General features: G+C 36.3%; 1 protein-coding gene across 4 annotated transcripts; it reads right to left on the bottom strand.

Annotated features, from left to right (window-relative positions):
- Positions 1–429: 429 nt before the first annotated feature.
- Positions 430–18328, bottom strand: Ccdc181 (coiled-coil domain containing 181). 4 transcript variants are annotated; one of them, XM_046430269.2, is made up of 6 exons: positions 18137–18328; positions 15729–15848; positions 13589–14533; positions 10210–10356; positions 2203–2357; positions 430–775 (listed from the first exon to the last, which is right to left on the bottom strand). In XM_046430269.2, the coding sequence occupies exons 2-6, from the start codon at positions 15843–15845 to the stop codon at positions 613–615; spliced, it is 1527 nt and encodes a 508-aa protein (XP_046286225.1). In that variant the 5' UTR covers positions 15846–15848; positions 18137–18328; the 3' UTR covers positions 430–612. The 4 variants fall into 4 exon arrangements, with proteins under 4 accessions (XP_046286225.1, XP_046286226.1, XP_046286224.1 ...); XM_046430270.2 differs by having other exon boundaries at positions 18167–18328; XM_046430268.2 differs by lacking the exon at positions 18137–18328 and adding an exon at positions 17757–18087 and having other exon boundaries at positions 2203–2354.
- Positions 18329–18900: the final 572 nt, after the last annotated feature.

Here is an 18900-nt window from a genome sequence, read left to right as displayed (position 1 = left end):
AGTTATATCTTTCCTCTCATGTGGAAAATGGAGAGAAAAAAGCAAAAAAAAAAAAAAATTATCATGAAAACAGAAGAGACCAGCAGAACAGAAGACAGTTTTGGAGGAGGGAGGAAAGGAGGAATAGGAGAGGCTGAAGAGAATGAAATTGATCAAATTATGTTCATGTACAAATATGTCACAATGAATCCCACTATTATAATGCATAATTATAATACATTATAATGCACCAACAAAATATTTTTTTAAAAAGAAGTTACATCTCCTGCCTGAGATGTTCTGTTGCAAATTTGTGAACAATAGTAAGAATTAATGAAATATGTCCATTTCTTGTGTTCTTTCTAGGCAGAAGAAAGGTTAATCATTTAGATGTAGGAAAACATGAAGTTCATATGTTATTTGTTTCACAGACTGAGATGGCACAACACCTTTCAACACTGTAGAGAAGTTTATTTTGTTTTAATGTTACAAAAAACATATATTTATTGTCAACATCACCGAAAGATAAATACCATTTCCATAATTTAGAGTATTACCAAACACAAGAGCCATAAAAAATAATATCCAAAATTTTTATGACAGCAGCTGCCAAATGAAGTATTATAGAAACCTTCAGCTGTAAGGATCTGTAAACCGAAAAGTTTTGGCATCTGGCATGTTATAAAAGTGGTTCTGTAGCTGTTTAGAACGTCTTGCTTCTAGTCGGAGCTGTCTAGTTCTCTCCTTCATAGTTTCTTGCTCTGCTATTTTTTCTATGCGTTTCCTTCTTAGCCATCTATAGAAAAAAGGCAAGATCAGATTTGGTAATCATCCCCTTAATTCACTTTTCACATTATAAGGTTAGGAAAGTACTTATCACATTGAAATAATGTTACAACACAAACTATTATTAAGAGAAAAAATTCAGGCTTATACCTGAAATTCAAGAAGGCATAGTTAATTAATGAAGTCTGTCCTATGATGAAACTGCCAACAAGATTGGCTGTTAGTAATAAACAATGTTTTACAAGTGCTGTAAGTCCTACCCTTTTTAGGAATATTGCTTTCTAAGCAAAAAACTTTATTACATCCCAAGGAACTTGTTCTTTGCACTTAGCTATATTCTAAAATGTTACTTAGGTAGAAATACTACTAGCATGATTCAGAAACACTGCCTCACTTTTCTTGATAGGGAAATTATACAGCTCTTGCTGTTCAATGCATAAAATAAGTTCTTCCTTAGACTGGGAAAATAAGCCTAAGCATGAACACATCAAAACAGGTTAAGGCCTGTAATCTCAGAGGCAGGAGGATTGGGAGTTCAAAGGCAGCCTCAACAACTTAGCAAGGCCCTAAGCAACTCAGTAAGATCCTGTCTCTAAATAATGTACAAAATAGGGCTGGGGATATGGGGATGTGACTCACTGTAAGAGAAGTTTATTTATTCCAGTGGTGGAATTACCCCCAAGTTCAATCTCCAGTACCCCCCACAAAAACAAAAAAACAGGTTAAGGAAGAGTCTGCATCCTAAATAATCTAGTCAATAAAATAAATCTAGTGCTTTGGTACTGAAAATCAAAACAATTACATACACATACAGCTGGTATATAAGTGTGTATGTGGCGTGTGAGCAAGCATATACATTTATACATACATATGGTTCTTTTCAGATACAAATCTAAACAACTAAACTATTAGAATAAAATGGACTTAAGAAAAAAAATCATAGTTTTCTATGAACCTGAATTGGTTATGAGTTGAACAGGTCACCTCTAAGTCATTCATGTATCGCTTTGGGAAAAAATTGTTAGGGTTGGATATTAGATAAGATCATTAATAAAATAAGCAAACTGTACAATAGTACATTCACTGTGACTTAGTAATTTACAATTACATGTAGAGAAAAATATAGAATTCTAAAACTAACAGTCATTATTTCTGTGTGAGGAATGTAAATAGCTTCTGTTTTCTCAATGCACATTTACTGTTTCTTTTATAATAAAAGATTATAAAAGAGGGAAAAAAGAAGAAGAATGAAACTTCAAATAAGTGGATTCAATACTTACTAGTCCCCATTTTTCCCAAGGCTTGCTAGCAAAATTAAGAAGCTGGGTCTGTATTCTCAGAATTAATGAGGTAATGCAGTTTTACCCAGATAACTAGAAAGAAATTAGGTTAGCCTGAAAAAAGAAAAAAAATAATAAAGCTGTGTCTTGAACTTACTGTTTAAAAGCTCTTTCACGGCCTTCTGTTCCTTTAAGGAAGAATAAGCATTCCTCTTGTTTTCTTAGTTCTTCTGTCTTCCTTTCTTTCATCTGCTCTTCATGTTTTTTCTTAAGCCACAATCGAAAAGCTTCTTGTGGATCTCTGCTTTCCTGCTGATTAGAAAACAGGGTTTAATTAATTTAGAGAAACCAAAACTACTTTCTGAGTCCCCATCTATAGGACCCTACAAGAATACATTGCCTGGTCATCCATTTTTCCTAACAGTGTCAACCTCATTACCTGCATTCCAAGTATGCAGACCACATCACCCTTGAATTAGCAGTGTGGATTGCCCTTCTGAAGGACATTCAACCTTGAACTCACTTGCCATCTGTTTTCTTTCAAAAGTCTTATTGAGAGGATCAGGGATATAGTTCATTGGTAGACAACTTACCTGGCATCTGTAAGCTCCTAAATTGTGTCCCAGAACAAAAAACAAAAGTTAACCCCCGCCCCCCACAAGGATTATTGATTAAAAGTTTGATTTTCAAAATTGATCCCTCTGTCAAAATAATTTTGCACAGAGACATAAACATACAACAAAGAACTGAAGAAAGGCTGGGCATAGGCAGTGAATGGAGTTAAGGTGTAAGGAGCTGTTTTCAAAGGAGCTCAATAGAAAACTAGTTTATGATCCAACACGGTGCCATCTGCCTTTTTTTTTTTTTTTGAACTCTCAAACTTTTTTGAAATTTTTAAAAATATCTGTCAGAATGTACTTAACTGGTAAGTCCATCTTCGAAACTATGATTACTATCATGGAGGACCAGCATCAGGATATTAGCTTCAGAGAATTTTCCAAAGTTGAAAAAGCTCTTATTTAGGGGGAAAAAAAGGGAGAGGAAAGGAACATATTTGGAACTCTCTACCCTTGGGGAAAGTATGACTTATGTGGATGTCTAGCTAAAATATAAAAGGAAAGGGTACACTCATTTAATGCTTGTCTCAAATAGGAGATGTGTGACAAAGAAGACCTTTTCCTCCATCTCACCTTTTCTCCTATTTGTGATCAACATTGGCAAGTATGTGCCCATCTAATTTGTAAGACTTATGTAATTCAGATTTTGGATGCACAAACAAACTTTAGGGAGAGGACATCTGGATCCAAAGGATGACTACTGAACACCTGGAATGTTGGGAATAACTGGAGAGGAATCATGGATCAAAAGAGTCAAGGATTAAGGGATGGAGAGGAATGATGGGCACCCATGTTCTTTCATTTACTTGACAGATATTTATAAAATATTTACTACATGGCAGGCATATAAGTATGGAGTTTCATGAACAAAAACAAGATTCCCCCTCTTATACAGTCTGTGTCTGCTCTGTATACTACAGTAGCCACTTGTCACATGAGGCCATTTAAATTATATTTAAAGTTCATACCAAGTGTGGTGGCATACATCCATAGCCTTTTCATAGAAAAATTCTTTGCCAACTTGTCTATTAGTAGTGTTGATCCTTTTTTTTTGATATTTAGGAACTCTTTATACATTACATCAACTAGTTCTTTGAGAAATTAGCTGTATTTTTTCCTTTTTTTGCAATGCATAATTATTAATTTTATGATAGATTCATAAAGTTTTAAGAAAAAAACCCCAGAATATTTTTTTTCAAAAATCATTTACAGCATAACACAAAACTTATAATCTTTGGGCAAATTTTGTTGGTTCTACTTTCAAAGTATATCCTAAATTCCGCTACCCTAATCTATGCCATTATTTTCTATTGACTAGTTTTGCTTTTAATAATTGGTTTCCCTTTTTGTACTTTGCCTCTCTACCTTACCCAATCTGTTTTCCACATAGCAGCCAGGATTATCCTTCTGAAATGTGGAATAGATTGTGTCATGGATGCTCAGAAATCACTAATGGCTTCTCATCTCAAAATAAAATCCAAAGCTCCTACCATGCCCTAAAAGGTTGTACTTTACCAGACATAGGCTACTTCTCTTGACTCGATCTGCTCTTCAGCCACTTTGCTATAGCTTCACTTTGACTCCTTTGCTATTTATTGAACATACCAAACACAATCCCTTCTCAGATTCTTTGCTCTTACTGTTAACACTACTTGAAATATTTTTTTTCCAGATACCCCAAAACTTCCCCCCTCTCTTTCTCTATAAATACACCATCCTTTCTCTTTACTTTCCCCTTTATCATGGCCTGCCCCTCTCCCTCTCCCTCTCCCTCTCCCTCCCTCTCTCTCTCTCTCTCTCTCTCTCTCTCATACTTTTCTGGGGAATCTGATATATCTATCATCCAATCAATCATTGATTTTTTTTCTCTTCATATGGAATAATATGGACCAAGAGAACCTTATAAAATGATGGGCATGTTCTGTATCTGTGTTGTCCAAATACAGTAGCCTCTAGCCACATGTGGCTGTTAAGCACTCAAATATAGTCAGTGTGACTAAGGTACTGAATTTTAGATTTTTCTGTTTTATAAATAGGGTCTTTCTGCAATGTTAACAAATGGGAATGATTAAGTAAATTGTGATCTATTCACATAATGGAAGATTTGAAAACTTCCATCTACATACACATCAGAGGATAGAATTTGGGTTTATATCCACATATCACATATATTTATATATGTATGAATGATAACACTCCTGAGAAGAAGCACAAAACATTGCTAATTCTGGTTATTACTGGAAAAGGGGAATTTATTAGCTGGGGAAGCCAGGAGAAAGAATTCTTGGTACATTTTAACTTTTGAATTACATTGTATTGTTTGTATTATCTATTTAAAAAGCACCAACTATTTTAAAAATGTGGCTTCTAAGGGATTTTCAAAAGTTTTCATTTAAAATAATGGGAATGATAACCTCAGATTAAACAAAAAAGGGGTATAAAATGGCACAAAAATCCCAAGCCCCTCATCTTCCTGAAAGGAAATCTGAATCTCCTTTTCATTACATTAAAATTTACACTTTAAAAAATATCTTTAAAATTATTGATGGACTTTCACTTTATTATTTTTTTTATATGTGGTGCTGAGAATCAAACCCAGAGCCTCACACATGCTAGGCAACAGCTCCACCACTGAGCCACAACCCCAGGCCTAATATTTATACTTTTAAAATGTAAAGCAAATTAAATCACAACTAAAAAATCTTATCATCAAAATTATATATAAGGTAATTGCAAATAACTTTCTATATTGGGGGAACTAGAAGATAAATATATTAGAAATATGAAAGCAAAGAATTATAAAGATTAAATATGAATAATAAAAATAATTACTAATGGATAAACTGATTAAGAAATAAAAACAAAAGACCATAGAATCTGAAATTTCTACATCCAGCCATGAATGGAGTAACATATCAGATTCCTTTCCACCTTAATCAGCTGTAAAACCAGACAAAATATATGCAGCAGCTGTGATTATTGACAGAAATAAAAATACATGCTATGGCCTCATGTTCATCTGACATTTTTACTCTCCTGACCACATTATAGGAAGAGAGAAATGGCATAGAGCAGTTAATGGGCTCATGGGCTCATGAAACAGAGATGGGAACTTGGGGCTTTTAGAACAGTTGAATTTCTAGGTCAGGGCATCAGGAAAAAAGGAGTGTTGAAGAGGAGAGCTCAAAAAGACTATTATGGGGGTTTCTTCTTGGTTCAAGTGATGAAGATACTAGAAGTTATGATGGAGTAAGTGCTCATAGAGAGTATGTATGTATATATATACCCCACACATACAATGTATATATTACTGATCAAAGGAAACAAATTTCATTGCAGGAAAGATATTTTTAGCTATTCCTCCAAAAAATATTTTTAGCTACTTTTCCTAAAATGGCACCCAGAATCTTTCTTTCATCTGATATAGAAAAGGTCATTCTACATACAATATGCTGGAAATACATTCTGGAAACTATGACTCACATTATACATAATGCCCCTCAGAAGTAATAAACAAAATGCACTTATCACAATGTTTTAATAAGCCAAATTAATCAACTACCAAAGCTTCAGCAGGGAGGAAGTTCACTAAAATACTTCAGAAATCTCATTAAAGTCAGTTTTTTAGATAGACATGCAAATGTATCAAAAAATTTTAAATATAGTAATTGCAAAGGAAAATATATAACCATGATGAATTCTTACATAAAATTATTTGAAATAAATTGTTTGATATAGCCCATGTTTTCAGAAACTGATATTCAAGGTTATGATTTCTGTTAACAAAGAGTACAAAAAAGAATACTAAAGTATATTTGATTTTTACAAATACCTAATACAAATTCTACTAGGCTGAATATTATGAGGCCTGAAGGTCCATCCTCCTGGAAACAGTCAGCAGTACAGTCACAGCTGTACTTTCCTCAATTAGTGATTGGGAAACACAAGTGCCTCTTGTCTTCTATACTCTTAACCATTATAGCAATGTGCTGTGATTCTTCCTTACCCAATTCTTCCTTCCTTCCCTCCCTCATAAACCTTGCTAGATTGTTCTCTGTAACCTATTCAATGATATGAAAACTTCCAAACATCCTCTTATCCTCCTGATGCACTGAGAGGGCCCTAGCCTTAAATCCCCTATCTTATGCAAAGCCTGATTTGCCCCCAAGGAACAGCTTCTTCTCTCAAATAGAACCTACATATTTTCTGCCATACTTCCAAAGTGCATTCCTCTACTCCCTAAATAAACTAATGTTCCTTTAATACCAATGTGTTTATTAAAGCTGGTAATGTAACCACCTCTAATCACTCCTGGATCAGAAGTCTTCTCCATCCCATTTCCAAGTTTAATTTATAACTACATTGGTCAGCCATTCAACATCCAGCCCTTCCAGCTGCTGGCTGATGATTGGCTCACAGCGGCCCCAGCAACATCTAGCTGATTGGCTCCTCGGCCCCAGCAACATCTAGCTGATTGGCTCCTCTGCGGTGATGCTCATTGGGCTGTTTCCCTGCCCTTTCAGACCACGGAGCTGCTCATTGGGGGACTTTTTTGGCTCCGCCCACGTGACCCAGCCAATCGGCCTCAAGAGCAGGAGGATTGTGGGAGGTGGAGAGAAGCTGGTGGTGGGAGAGAGAGGCTTGTGGAAAGCCGGTGGTGGCAGTTGAGGCTCTGAGGGTTTTTCCTGAGAGGCTGTTTTGTTTGGCGTGTGTGGTTCTAAAAATAAAGTTAGTTTCTTTTGACAAGTGGCTCCTGATTGTGCCCAGCCAGACTGCGGCACAGCCCCACCGATTTTTTTTTTTTAATATTTTTTAGTTGTTGGCAGACCTTTATTTTATTTATTTATTTATTTGGGCGCTGACAATCCAAACTCAGGGCCTCACACATGCCAGATAAGCACTTTACCACTGAGCCACAACCCCAGCCCCACCACAGATTTTATTGTCTTATGACTTTCTCCTCTGCCCTTGTCACCCATGCCTATAGCCACATTTTCATCCCCACAAACTATCCCATTTCTGAAATTACTAGTCTCTCCACTTGTATCTTCAGTCTCAACATCTCTCCTGATTACTACACAATCTTCTCTACTTAATCTACAATATATTCACTTGAATTTTTTGTAGGTACATCAAACTCAACAATTTAAAAACTAAAATGATAATTTCCCCAAATTAGTATCTCCTACCAAACTGCTTAGAAAAAAAATGTAGTGTATTAGTATAACTTCTCCTTCTCCCCCAAACACATTATTTAATCAATTACCAAGTTCCTTCAATTAATACATTAAAACATATCTCAAATGCCTTTCTCTCTCTACTGCTATAACCTTAACCCAGCTGCCATCATTTCTCACCAACACAAGTACACCTGGTTTTTTTTTGTTGTTGTTGTTGAACCAACAACATATGAATGTTTATTTCATTCTTACTGAAGTTTTGAGGTACAAAGGTATAGTAAAGTGTTTCATAGGAAAGCAAAATTCGGGCTAATTTTTCAAAGGCAACCCTTCTTGACTCTATTAAGTACTCAATACATCAAAGGGTGTTTAATAAATGGCTATATCAAGTGCATTTATAATATTCTTTTGAGAGGTTATTATAAGCCATTCTCATAGGCCACAAAGAAATAAAAGGACTATGTACAGCCTGTGGGAAACAAGCAGGCCCCTGAAGAGGGCCTTGGTGGGGGGTGCATTCCCAGGGGAGGGTGTCCTGTAAGGGGATGGAAACAATCTGGTGAGACTCCACAAAAGAGCATAACAAATAAGTCTGTGGTAATATCCCTGGGTAATGGGGCCCACAACTCTGTGGAGCTCTGTGGCCATGGGTCAAAGAAGGCCTCATATCCCTGTGGGTTCTGGGAGGTGGGTCCATCATGCCTGGAGGGGGTGTCCCTTGGCCCACAGGTGGGGAAGGACCCATCAGGACCCCTTCTACAGGTTGTTCCAAATCAACCTGTGTTACTGTTGAGCCACCTCTCCTCTCCAGTTCCTTCACTTGGTTCTCTCCTTACAATCATCTAGTCATGACGGATTATTAACTCAGTCTTTAGCCCCTCTCTCTCTCCTTCTGAGATGACTAGAGTATGGAACTGAAAGTTCCAATCTCTAATCGTGGCTTAGTTTTTCTCTCACCAGCCCCATCCAGGAACCAACAAGTTACCTCATTAGAACAAAAGATACTTCTATTACTCGGGATAATTTCTAGGGGATTAAGAGTTCCCTGTCAGGAACCAGAGTCAAAGACCAAATATCAGAATAAAAGACACACCTAGCACCCCTACTGCTCATGAAATTACAAGGGTTTTATGAGCTCTGGGCCAAAAACCATATATTGGTAGACACCAATATATCTATAATTATTTTTATTTCACAAACATGCAAATCCATACTCGGATAGAAGTATGTATATCATTATTTGATGACCAAAACATGGTATGGTAAACATTCACTCTCACATACTGTTGGGGGGACTATAAATTGAATAACAATTTGAAGTTAATTTACATAGCTAACCAAAAATTTCACTCTGAACATTCAAAAGTTATCAATTCTACTCTTAAAAAACTTTCCTACAGATTACAGATATTTTCCATTACAACGTACATCTTTACTGGAGCACTATTAATGGCATAATATTGGAACCTACCTAAACATTGACAAATGGGGAATGGTTTAATAAATTTAAGAGTGGAATACCATGTATCTCTTTGAAAAAAAGAGATCTAAATGTAATGGCCTAGAAAGATATTCATGATGAAGTGAAAATAAACTGCATAATAAAATTTTGGTTAAGTAAATAAATAAATACAAATAAGATATGGGTTTGCATCACACTGTCAAAAATAGTTATCACTGTGAGATGAATCTGGAAGAGCTGAAAAATGAATTTTCAATTTTTACCTTTTATTTTTTTATTTTAAAGTAGTAAAGATATGGGGTTTTTTTGTTTTAACTTTCTCTTGGATTTTTTGTTTAAAATTTTTACGATTTAAATATTTCAGTGTCTTTAACTTGCTAGTTTTTACATAATATTTCTATATGTCTACTTGTCTGAGTGAAAGAGAATTTATCTATGTTTCATTAGAACAGCAAAGCTATACTATCTTTAAAAAATGAATCGGTAGTTTTCTGTTTTTCTGTGCTATGAACATTTCTGTTTGTTGGTTGGTTGTTTGCTTGAGATGCTAGGGATTGAACACAGGCCTCACAAGCCACGCAAGTGCTCTACCACTGAGCTGTATCCCTAGCCAATTTATTTTCATCTTGGAAAAGGTCTTGCTGAGTTGCCCAGATTGACCTCAAACTTGTGGTCCTTCTGCTCAGCCTCCCAAATAGCTGGGATTACTGGTGTGTGCCACCGCACCCAACTATGAAAGTTTGAAAAAATAGGAATAATTTGATTTTTTCTTTCTTAGAACCTAACTATAATGTCATCTCATGCTCCATCTTTTGCAGACCTCGCACTATTCTTCCATGTCTTCCATGGGTCCTTAGTCTCACATTCAGACTCCCTTCTTGTAAACAAGATTGGTTTTCACTTACTCTGCTGTTCATGTCTTCAATTTGCTTTGCTCGCTGAATTCTCCTCATTTCTAGAACTTGCTCTCTTTTCTTTTGCAACCATGCTTTAAATACCATGTCATTCTCTTTTTTCTTTTCTTTCTCTTCTTCTAGTTTCTGTTGTTCTTCCTAGTAGAAAGTATGTGAAAATACATTAATAAAAAATTAATAAAATTGTATGAGTTATCATAGTGGAGAGATATATATTTTGAGATCTAAACTCAGGATTCTCTGCCCCTGAAAGGATCCCTCTAAAAATTCCACCTTCTTAAAAAACAGGACCTCAAACTTTTTAGTGGGAAAAATGAAGAAATTTCACTTTAGATAAGTTAAGCTGTAAAGCCCATAATTATATAATAGAGATACAATACAAAGATGATGTTTAGGAGTACTTTGGATCGCTCTTCTACACAATTTTCCATCAAATTGCAGTTATGCAAAAGGAAAAACCACACTCTAGAAGGCATATAAATGTCTTAATTTATATATTTTATATACAATTACGTGGGTACATGTTAATATGTAATACATATTAATGCTTACAGTTTATAATGTTCTACATTATTGTTAAATGTATTACCTGTGATGAATAGTATTGTGATTATGAAAGGAAATGCCATAATCATTTAGAGAAGATACCAGTAAAAAAAATAAGACATGACATGCTCTCTAGATCTTGCTTTAAAAATACTTTAACCAAGGAAAGAGGAGGAGATGAATTAAATATGCCAAAATCGCAATGATTTTTGAATCTGTGTGATGAAGATAAACAGTTAATAGTGCATGTATAGGTGTTTAAAACTTTTTTATTAAAATGTTTAAAAATGTTTTTCAGGTAGTTTATGTTCATAAAGTAACAATTTTTGCCATCAGACAAATATTTAGACACTGGGTTAATGATTAAGAACGAAGTAAATTTTTTATGTGAATTATTCAGTTGATGTTATAAAAAAGGAGTTATTTAAATTTGAAGGGAGATGCTGAAATCAGTTGTGCAGAGCTATAAAACAGCAACCAAGAGCAAAACAGCAGAGCACAGAGGAAACAGCTCCACAGGGAGTCAGGCCTAGGTAATAGTTCTGTAATTCACAGCACTGGCTTGGGCAAGGTGCTGAACTTCAGCCTCCTTAGGCTTGTCTATCAAATGGAGCTGCATCAACAAGTTCTTACGTCCCCTCCAGTTCTAAAATTTTATCATTTAAACAAACTGAATTATTCAAGTCCATGATTAAATTATCTTTAAATAATAGAATCCAATGTGTTTTCCTTATGTTTTGTCAAAATAGCAAACTCTTCTAATTCCTTTTGATTGAACAAAAGAAAGGCACTAAAGCAAAAATCTGACTACACAACATAAAATATCTTTGGAAATATCTATATCCTATTTTCTGGGCCCTAACATAGCCTACATAACATAGTGTTAATTTATTAAAGATTAAATTTTAAATTTGTTCAGACACTTCCTTCCCCCTGCTAAAAAAAAATGCACTTTGGATCCCCACATGGATACATAGAATATAACAGGATTATCTCTCCAAAGGGCACATTTAGGTACACTACACAGAAGGGATAAGCTAATGCCACTGCCAAGGGGGACACTGAAATGAAGCTCTTAGGTTAGAAAAACAGAGCACAGTAGCTCCAACCCAGCAAACACTGGGCATAAGAAAAGCAATGTTTTCTCCTGAAACCAACTAAAGATGTTTAAAAGACTTAGCAAAGCACTTAAATACCATGTCTTCAATAAAGGGAAATTTAGTTAAGAGAACTAAGATGAAAAGAGAACTATGTCACATAAGCAGGTGAGAGCTTACCATCAGGTCACTGGTGAAAAGGCACTGAAGTTTATAGAAACCCCACGACTTTATAAAAAATTCGCACCCATAGATGTGTTTGTATATAGCAAACACATAATTCAGTCCTTTTCAACAAATTCTTCTGTATTGTCATGAAGTTTTGATGCTTTCAAGTATTGTTTATACCCGAATCATATAAACTGGGTTTGACTGTCAAGTTCAGATTTTAGTAGCCAAGTGAGTAAAGCTCTGTAAACATATACCCTTGCATATTCCTGCCCCAGTCACACATTCTGACAACTGCATTTTCACTTTTTTTCTGCTAAAATGAATTCCTGATTTAAATGTCAGAAATTTCCATGATAATTTCCCACATGAAGTTGAAAACACACCATTTCTCAATGGTCGCCAGAGAACTAGGATTCTGATTCCAACTTGCTGCTAAAAAGTTGAGTGACTTTGATAAAGTACAGTTTCTTTTTAATCTGTAAAATGATCAGTAAGGTCCCTCCTCATTGTAAAATTCTGTCAGGCTATGATTTTGTTGAGTTTGGTATTTACTGTGGGATCATTAGGTATCCCAATAACAAAGAATTGGGAGACTAAAACAATTTAAAGAAAACTCACCAGTTTAAGCACCTGGAATTTTCAATTATAAAATATACAGACTTTCATTTAACACTTAACTGTTTTATGATAATTTTCACTTCACTTAACTGTTTTATGATACTTATGAGAAAGAATCAAGGTAATCACAGTGCTTGTTTCATAAATATTTTTCAGATATTTTTATTATTCAAATAATATTATTAAAAATATTATTCAAATATTTTTCAAATATTTAATTTAGGATTCCACATGGCATTTTGAAGTTATTTTATGCTCTACTGTTTTCCCTTTTTCTTTTCAATGTTTGGAATCAAACCCAGGGCTATTGTGCATGTGGGCAAGCACTGTACCATGGAGCTACACCCTCCAACTCAGGCTTTCTTCTTAACTGAAAACTGAAATTGAGGGTTGTAGGCATTGAAGATAGACAAAACTCACACACATAAGAGAATTACAATCCAGGTCCACCTGTTGCGTACTAAACCCCAACATCTTCGTGCCTTCATTTTTCCATCTGACATTTGATTTTACTATATTTCATATCAACATTATTTTTAGCAGTCACTTAATTTCTCTGAGTCTCACCTTTAAAATCAAAAGATTGAAAGGAGTCATCATTGAGGTCTCCTCTGGCTCAAATACAGATGATTCTACTGTGTTTTATTCTTTTTTTTTTTTTGAATTTTTTAATATTTATTTTTTAGTTTTCGGCGGACACAACATCTTTGTTTGTATGTGGTGCTGAGGATCAAACCCAGCGCTGCGCGCAAGCCAGGCGAACGCGCTACCGCTTGAGCCACATCCCCAGCTCCTGTGTTTTATTCTTAACACTTAACAATTAAAAAATAAAGTAAGCAAAATCTCCAATACTTTGAACAATAATTTCAATTCTTGTTGCATTTATAAAACATAGAAATATACTCTATTTTCAATATAATTCCTATTTGTATTCTTACCTCTTTTTTTAGCCTTTCTCTCCTTTGTTCTAGCTGTCTTTGGAATTCTTTCTGTCGAGGGGAAAGACAATATGTTGAGGTCACTGGAGATGTATTTGCAGACTGTGTCTGGTGATGAGATTTTCCGTTTCCTTTACTTCTGTCTGAGTTAGGAGCAAAGTTTTGACAAGTCCTAGGGTTGGGTGGTGGCTGAGGGACAAAAGCCAATGGCTCTCCTGTTGAGTGAGTGACAGCATGAATCTTTGCTGCAGGCTCTTCTTTCTTGACACTATTGATAGAGGAATTGGGAGATCTGAGTAACAACTGCTGGGGTTCATTGTCTGTACTACTAGCATTATTAATGGGGGGCAAAAAACCCTGACTCTCAATGTCTTGTAAATTCAGAAGTTCAAACTTCCCATCTCTCTCTACCAGTATCTTCCTATCTTTGTTCTCTTCACAGCTTCCATCAGTAAGTGATAGCAGCACACTTTCTGATCCTAACTCATTGGAAATATATAACTGTGAGAGTTTTCCACACACATTTTCATTTTCAAAATAATTTTTGTACATATCATTGTCTTCTAGTGGAGGAACTTCCAAATCAACTAACTTGTCCTTAAACTTAAGTTTTCTCTCCCTTTTATAGTTCACAGGTTCTTGATTCTGCAGAATCTTGTTAGCTTGTATAATTTTCTCCATTATGTATCTCCTTACTTCCTCATCCTCTTCCTCCTCCAGGTCTTTCTGGCTTTCTAGTTTGGAATCCTGGAAAGAGTTTTCACTATCTGAATCTGATATAGGGTCCAATGGCTGAATACTTGGGACAGAAATGAAACCATTTCTTCTTGGTGAAACCTCATCCTTCAAGGATTTGTCAGGATCAGAAAGCTGTTTCATGAGTTCTACTTCTGTTTCACTCTCTTTTGATTCCTCATTACCATTCTCTTCTTTCTTGCAAACCATCTAAAAAAAGGATATGAGGTTCTATTTTTTATAAAATTGTTCATTTATTATGTGGACAATTCAAAATAGATTTTTCTCTATTTGTGAATTTTATGAATAGGAATATGTAAGGGCTTCTTATTCATATTTCACTGACAATTCTATCACCTTGTGCTCTCGATCTCACACCATTCCAGTCACGAGAACTTGGTTCAACCTTACCACTCTGGGTATCTTTACCTCTATTGGTTCTGACTATTCTTCTGTTCAAATTCATAAAACTCCCTTTAAAAACCATCTTAGGAACATCTTCACTTTTGATTTTGTTGCCTTTTGAAAATAGTATCTACCTTATTTGTCTTCTCCATAACTAAGAAAGCAAAATGGAACCAAGAAAAGTTTGTAATATCTGCTGTTTTCATTTTCTCATGTTCTTTTCCTTATTCCCCTTAAATCAGGGTTCTTCTCTAAATACTCTGATCTTTATCCTTCTAAAATCACCTATTCATATCCCAGTCTCAGCTCGTCTCTTCATTACTTCCCACTTATTCTCACATGAACACACACACAAATACTATATAAAATACACACACTGTATATTTATAAAGAGAGAGAGAAAGAACCTACATGATCCAGGAACTGGTTTATTTTCCTTCTTCATCTCTGATAAATAGTATATGACCACATTTAATGGATCTCTTTTGCCTAGAAGTATCTAATGGCCAGTCTTTGACCCTTTACTTTTTTCTGTATTTTCCTTCTTCTAAACAGCTAATTCAGTCTTAAAGTTTCAAATGTTAGCTTAAATATTATATTTTAAGGGATTTCTTTTATTTTTCATTGGCATTAGATGTATAACCCCACAACTTCACTCCTGAAAGTAGGAATTTGACATGCTAAGCAAATGGAAATTGTATGTTCTTAGTTTCAAAGCAATAAATCATGATTTTGTTACTTAATAATGTAAATTATAACTTTATAATTATTATTTTAAGTATTATTTAATCCCTGTTACCTCGTTGTTCCATGCCTTAGAATGTAACATTTAAACTATGCCTCAATTTTCTCATCTCTATGACAGGAATAATTTTATTTGTCTGAGTATATCAAAAACTTTTTGTGAGGTTTAGATGAGCTAATATGTCAAAATCTTCAAGAATCACAAAGCACTTTGTTAATGTAATTATTATGAATATTGTTGGCAATTTATACATACCTCTATTATGTTGGTATCACTTTTTTCTTTTTCATTAATTAGCCATTCCAGGTCCTTTTCAAAGTCATCTTCATATTCTCCACTGTCTTTTGAATCACTATCTTTATTTTCATTCATTTTCTGTTTGTTAAAGAATAAATGCTATAAGATTTTTAAAAGATAAGGCATATGTAAATCTACTTTAGAGGTATAATATGGTATGGGAGATTAATACTGAAGGTAAGCTAATTAAGACATATAAACACCTAACATAGAATGTCAAAATAAACATATTTGCATATACCCTAATGAGGGACTTGAAATGGCAAGACATTTCTATGTGTGAACATTCCTAACAACCTTACAATTTTTGAAACACTAATCTAGAAGGAGGTTTAAAAAGGTAGATGAGACGACTGAGGATTAGAAAAGGATTTCCACATCCCCTGCCAATCATTAAAACACCATCCAGGTCACAGCAAATGATTTTTGTTTGTTTGACCCATTTACATTTGCTCATGTTCAAATAAAAATGAGTACATCAATTTCCATCCTTTTTTTTTAGTTGTAGATGGACACAATACCTTTATTTTTTTGTGGTGCTGAGGATCACACCCAGTGCCTCACATGTGCAAGGTAAGCGTTCCACCACTGAGCTACAGCCCCAGCCCTCAGAGCCTTCTAATAAGTATCAACTAATTCTTACTATTGGTGAATGTTGATTCATAATAGTATAGAATGTATTCTATATAAAATACATTTTTCATTAAAAAACTTTCATACCTCCTACTATCAAGAAGACAGTAACAGTAAATAGGACTGTCAGATAATATTAAATATAAAATTATTATTCAACTTAACTGTTCACCCAGAGAATTATTATTATTTCTAAAGTATTAGTTGTAGTATAATTCCTTCCAGATATTTACTTCTTTTCAACTAAAAATACAAAATGGACTTTCTTAAAGAATTCAAAAGTAAGGCTTCCATAATTTGTAAATCAGATGTTCAGGGCAATAACATTTTGACCTGGAGAAACCAATCAATATTCAGAGTAAGTTTATTTAAGTCTTCCTAGCTGCAAGACCAGCTAAATCCCTTAAGCTGTGTCTACCTACCTACTAATTTAAAAAGGGCACTATGAATGATGTAGAATAAAGTAAAACTCATAATCTGAAATTTTAAAAATAGTAGTGTTTGTCACAGTCACAGTGCCTTGGGATAATCAGCTCCTCTCCAGACGAGGTATCTAAAGTTTATTAAGATGTTTAAGTGACATTACTTTTAGGTCAAAACTTCTTTGGGACTCCTTAGTGCTTTCCCTCATTTTTATAATAAACCTAGTTCTGAACTCAAAAGCAGTTTCCTGAAAACTTGGGGAGTTGTGCTTTATTATTTACAAAGAATCCTGTCCATGTGAAAACTCAGGTTTAAACTAAAACAGAAATGGTATAATTAATAAAAATACAATGATTATAAGTCAAACATATTAGGTGTTATTAAATTCTACTATTGTAACTTAAAGGGGGAAAGCATACATAGGTGAAGTAACTGAGAAATAACCGTAGCTGTATGAAATCTGAAATGTATCCTATTTCTGTAACTCCAAAAAAATTCACAGCCGGTTCCTCAAGTAAACAAAGGACACAAACCATAAACTCTTGTTGCCAAGTCCCTTAGTTTTTTTGTTTTGTTTTGTTTTTTAATGCGCCACAGGATATTCACCCCCTAGGATTCTTTTAATCTCCATGCCCTGATAGTGTCCATATGGTACACAGTCAGCATGCCAAACAGAGACGCATCTTAGGCAACCAACTACCTGACACTTCGTTCCTTCTGGATCTCGGCCACATTTAGATTTTAGCATTTATCGACAGTAGAATCTATGTTAGTGACTTAGCCTACATTCTCTTACAGGGAAAGAGACTGAAATCAACCCTCCTCCCGAGTGTCGGACAGACCCCGCGCGGTGAGCAGCCTGAGCCTCGGAGTGACAGTCGGGGACTGGGACTGTCAGAGCCGTCACGAATTCACCGACTGCGGTCTTACCTCGAAGCCTTCTAAGCACGCTTGTTGAAAAGCTAAGGACTGAGAGAACGTCAAAGCGGAAGCCTTTAATGCAGAATAAATAAGTACGGGAGCACAATACAAACAGCCCTTGGGCAGGGGTCCCCAGCTCCCGCGCCTGGACGCCTCCGGCCCTCCGCGCTGCACGGCCCAGGGGCGGGTCTCCAGAGCGACCGGGGCCAGCATTGCGGGCGCCTGCCTCCCAGGGACGAAGCTGGCACTTCTCGCGGTCGGAACCTGGCCGTACAGCGGTGCGAAAAAGCTCCGGGGGTCCCCGAGGCCCCCGCAGAAGCCGTCCCGCTGCACTGACGCCCGCCCGCCTGGCGTCTGCCCCGCCGCCGCGGACCCGTCCCGCACCGTACCCCACTCCTCGCCCTCCAGCCCCCTCCTGCCTGTGTGAGGCGCAGCGGCTGGGGTCACAGAGGTGGCCGCGGGAGTTCTCGCCTCCTGCTTCAGAGCTCTGACAGCAAGGCGAAAGGGACTCCAGCACCCGCTCCCGCGGCGGCCAGGAGGGGATGCCATGGCAACGGCGCGTCTCCGCGTCCTGCATCCGGGCCTCTCTGACGCCGCGATGGGGAGGCTCGCGCAGGCGCAGACGGCATCCCGTCCCCCCCTCACCAAGTGCGCGTCCCAGCGCACACAAAGGACCAGCCCGCGGCCGTTTCCTAGGAGACTTCAGTCCCTGTGTGCGCCCGGAATTTCCGCGCTAGTCGCGGCGGGCAGAATGTCTGCGTCTGGGCCGTGAATTTTCCCTCGCGTAGTAACCCGCCAGGTAATTTATAAGGACGCCTTCTCCAAGTACGTTTCCGTGTGTCGTTTGCTTCACCGTTGATCTCAAAAAGCAGTTTCGTTTTTCACTGATTTTGACCCTCATTTTTTTTTTTTCTGAATCAAAACAAAATTTTATTTACCCAAGACGTTTGACAAAGGAAATAGGATTTTTGTTCCAGTTCAAGTTAATCAGAATGGTCAACTACAATTTTCTCAAATCCTCCTTTAACGTCTTTATGTATAAAAAGGAAGCAAGGCGAATTTGAGATTGTGGTGACAAATGACAGGATTTTAGGAACTATCCATTCCCAGGCAGAAATAAGAACTGAAAGTGAAGAAGTGAATTTCCTCAATA

The sequence above is a fragment of the Marmota monax genome, unplaced genomic scaffold (assembly GCF_021218885.2).
Source record: "Marmota monax isolate L192 unplaced genomic scaffold, Marmota_monax_Labrador192_F-V1.1 WCK01_AAM20220418_F8-fsc00055, whole genome shotgun sequence".
Taxonomy (NCBI): domain Eukaryota; kingdom Metazoa; phylum Chordata; class Mammalia; order Rodentia; family Sciuridae; genus Marmota; species Marmota monax.
The sequence above is the reverse complement of the archived record's forward strand: the minus strand, read 5'-3'. Positions and strand labels throughout refer to the sequence as shown.

Coding starts and splice junctions, on each gene's coding strand:
- Ccdc181 (XM_046430267.2), bottom strand. CDS start 17,960: ATGCTGGCCCCGGTCGCTCTGGAGACCCGCCCCTGGGCCGTGCAGCGC. Junction 2,358..10,209: donor TTGAAGACATGAACAGCAGA/GTAAGTGAAAAC, acceptor TTTTCTAATCAG/CAGGAAAGCAGAGATCCACA. Junction 776..2,202: donor CGTGAAAGAGCTTTTAAACA/GTAAGTTCAAGA, acceptor TTTTTTCTATAG/ATGGCTAAGAAGGAAACGCA.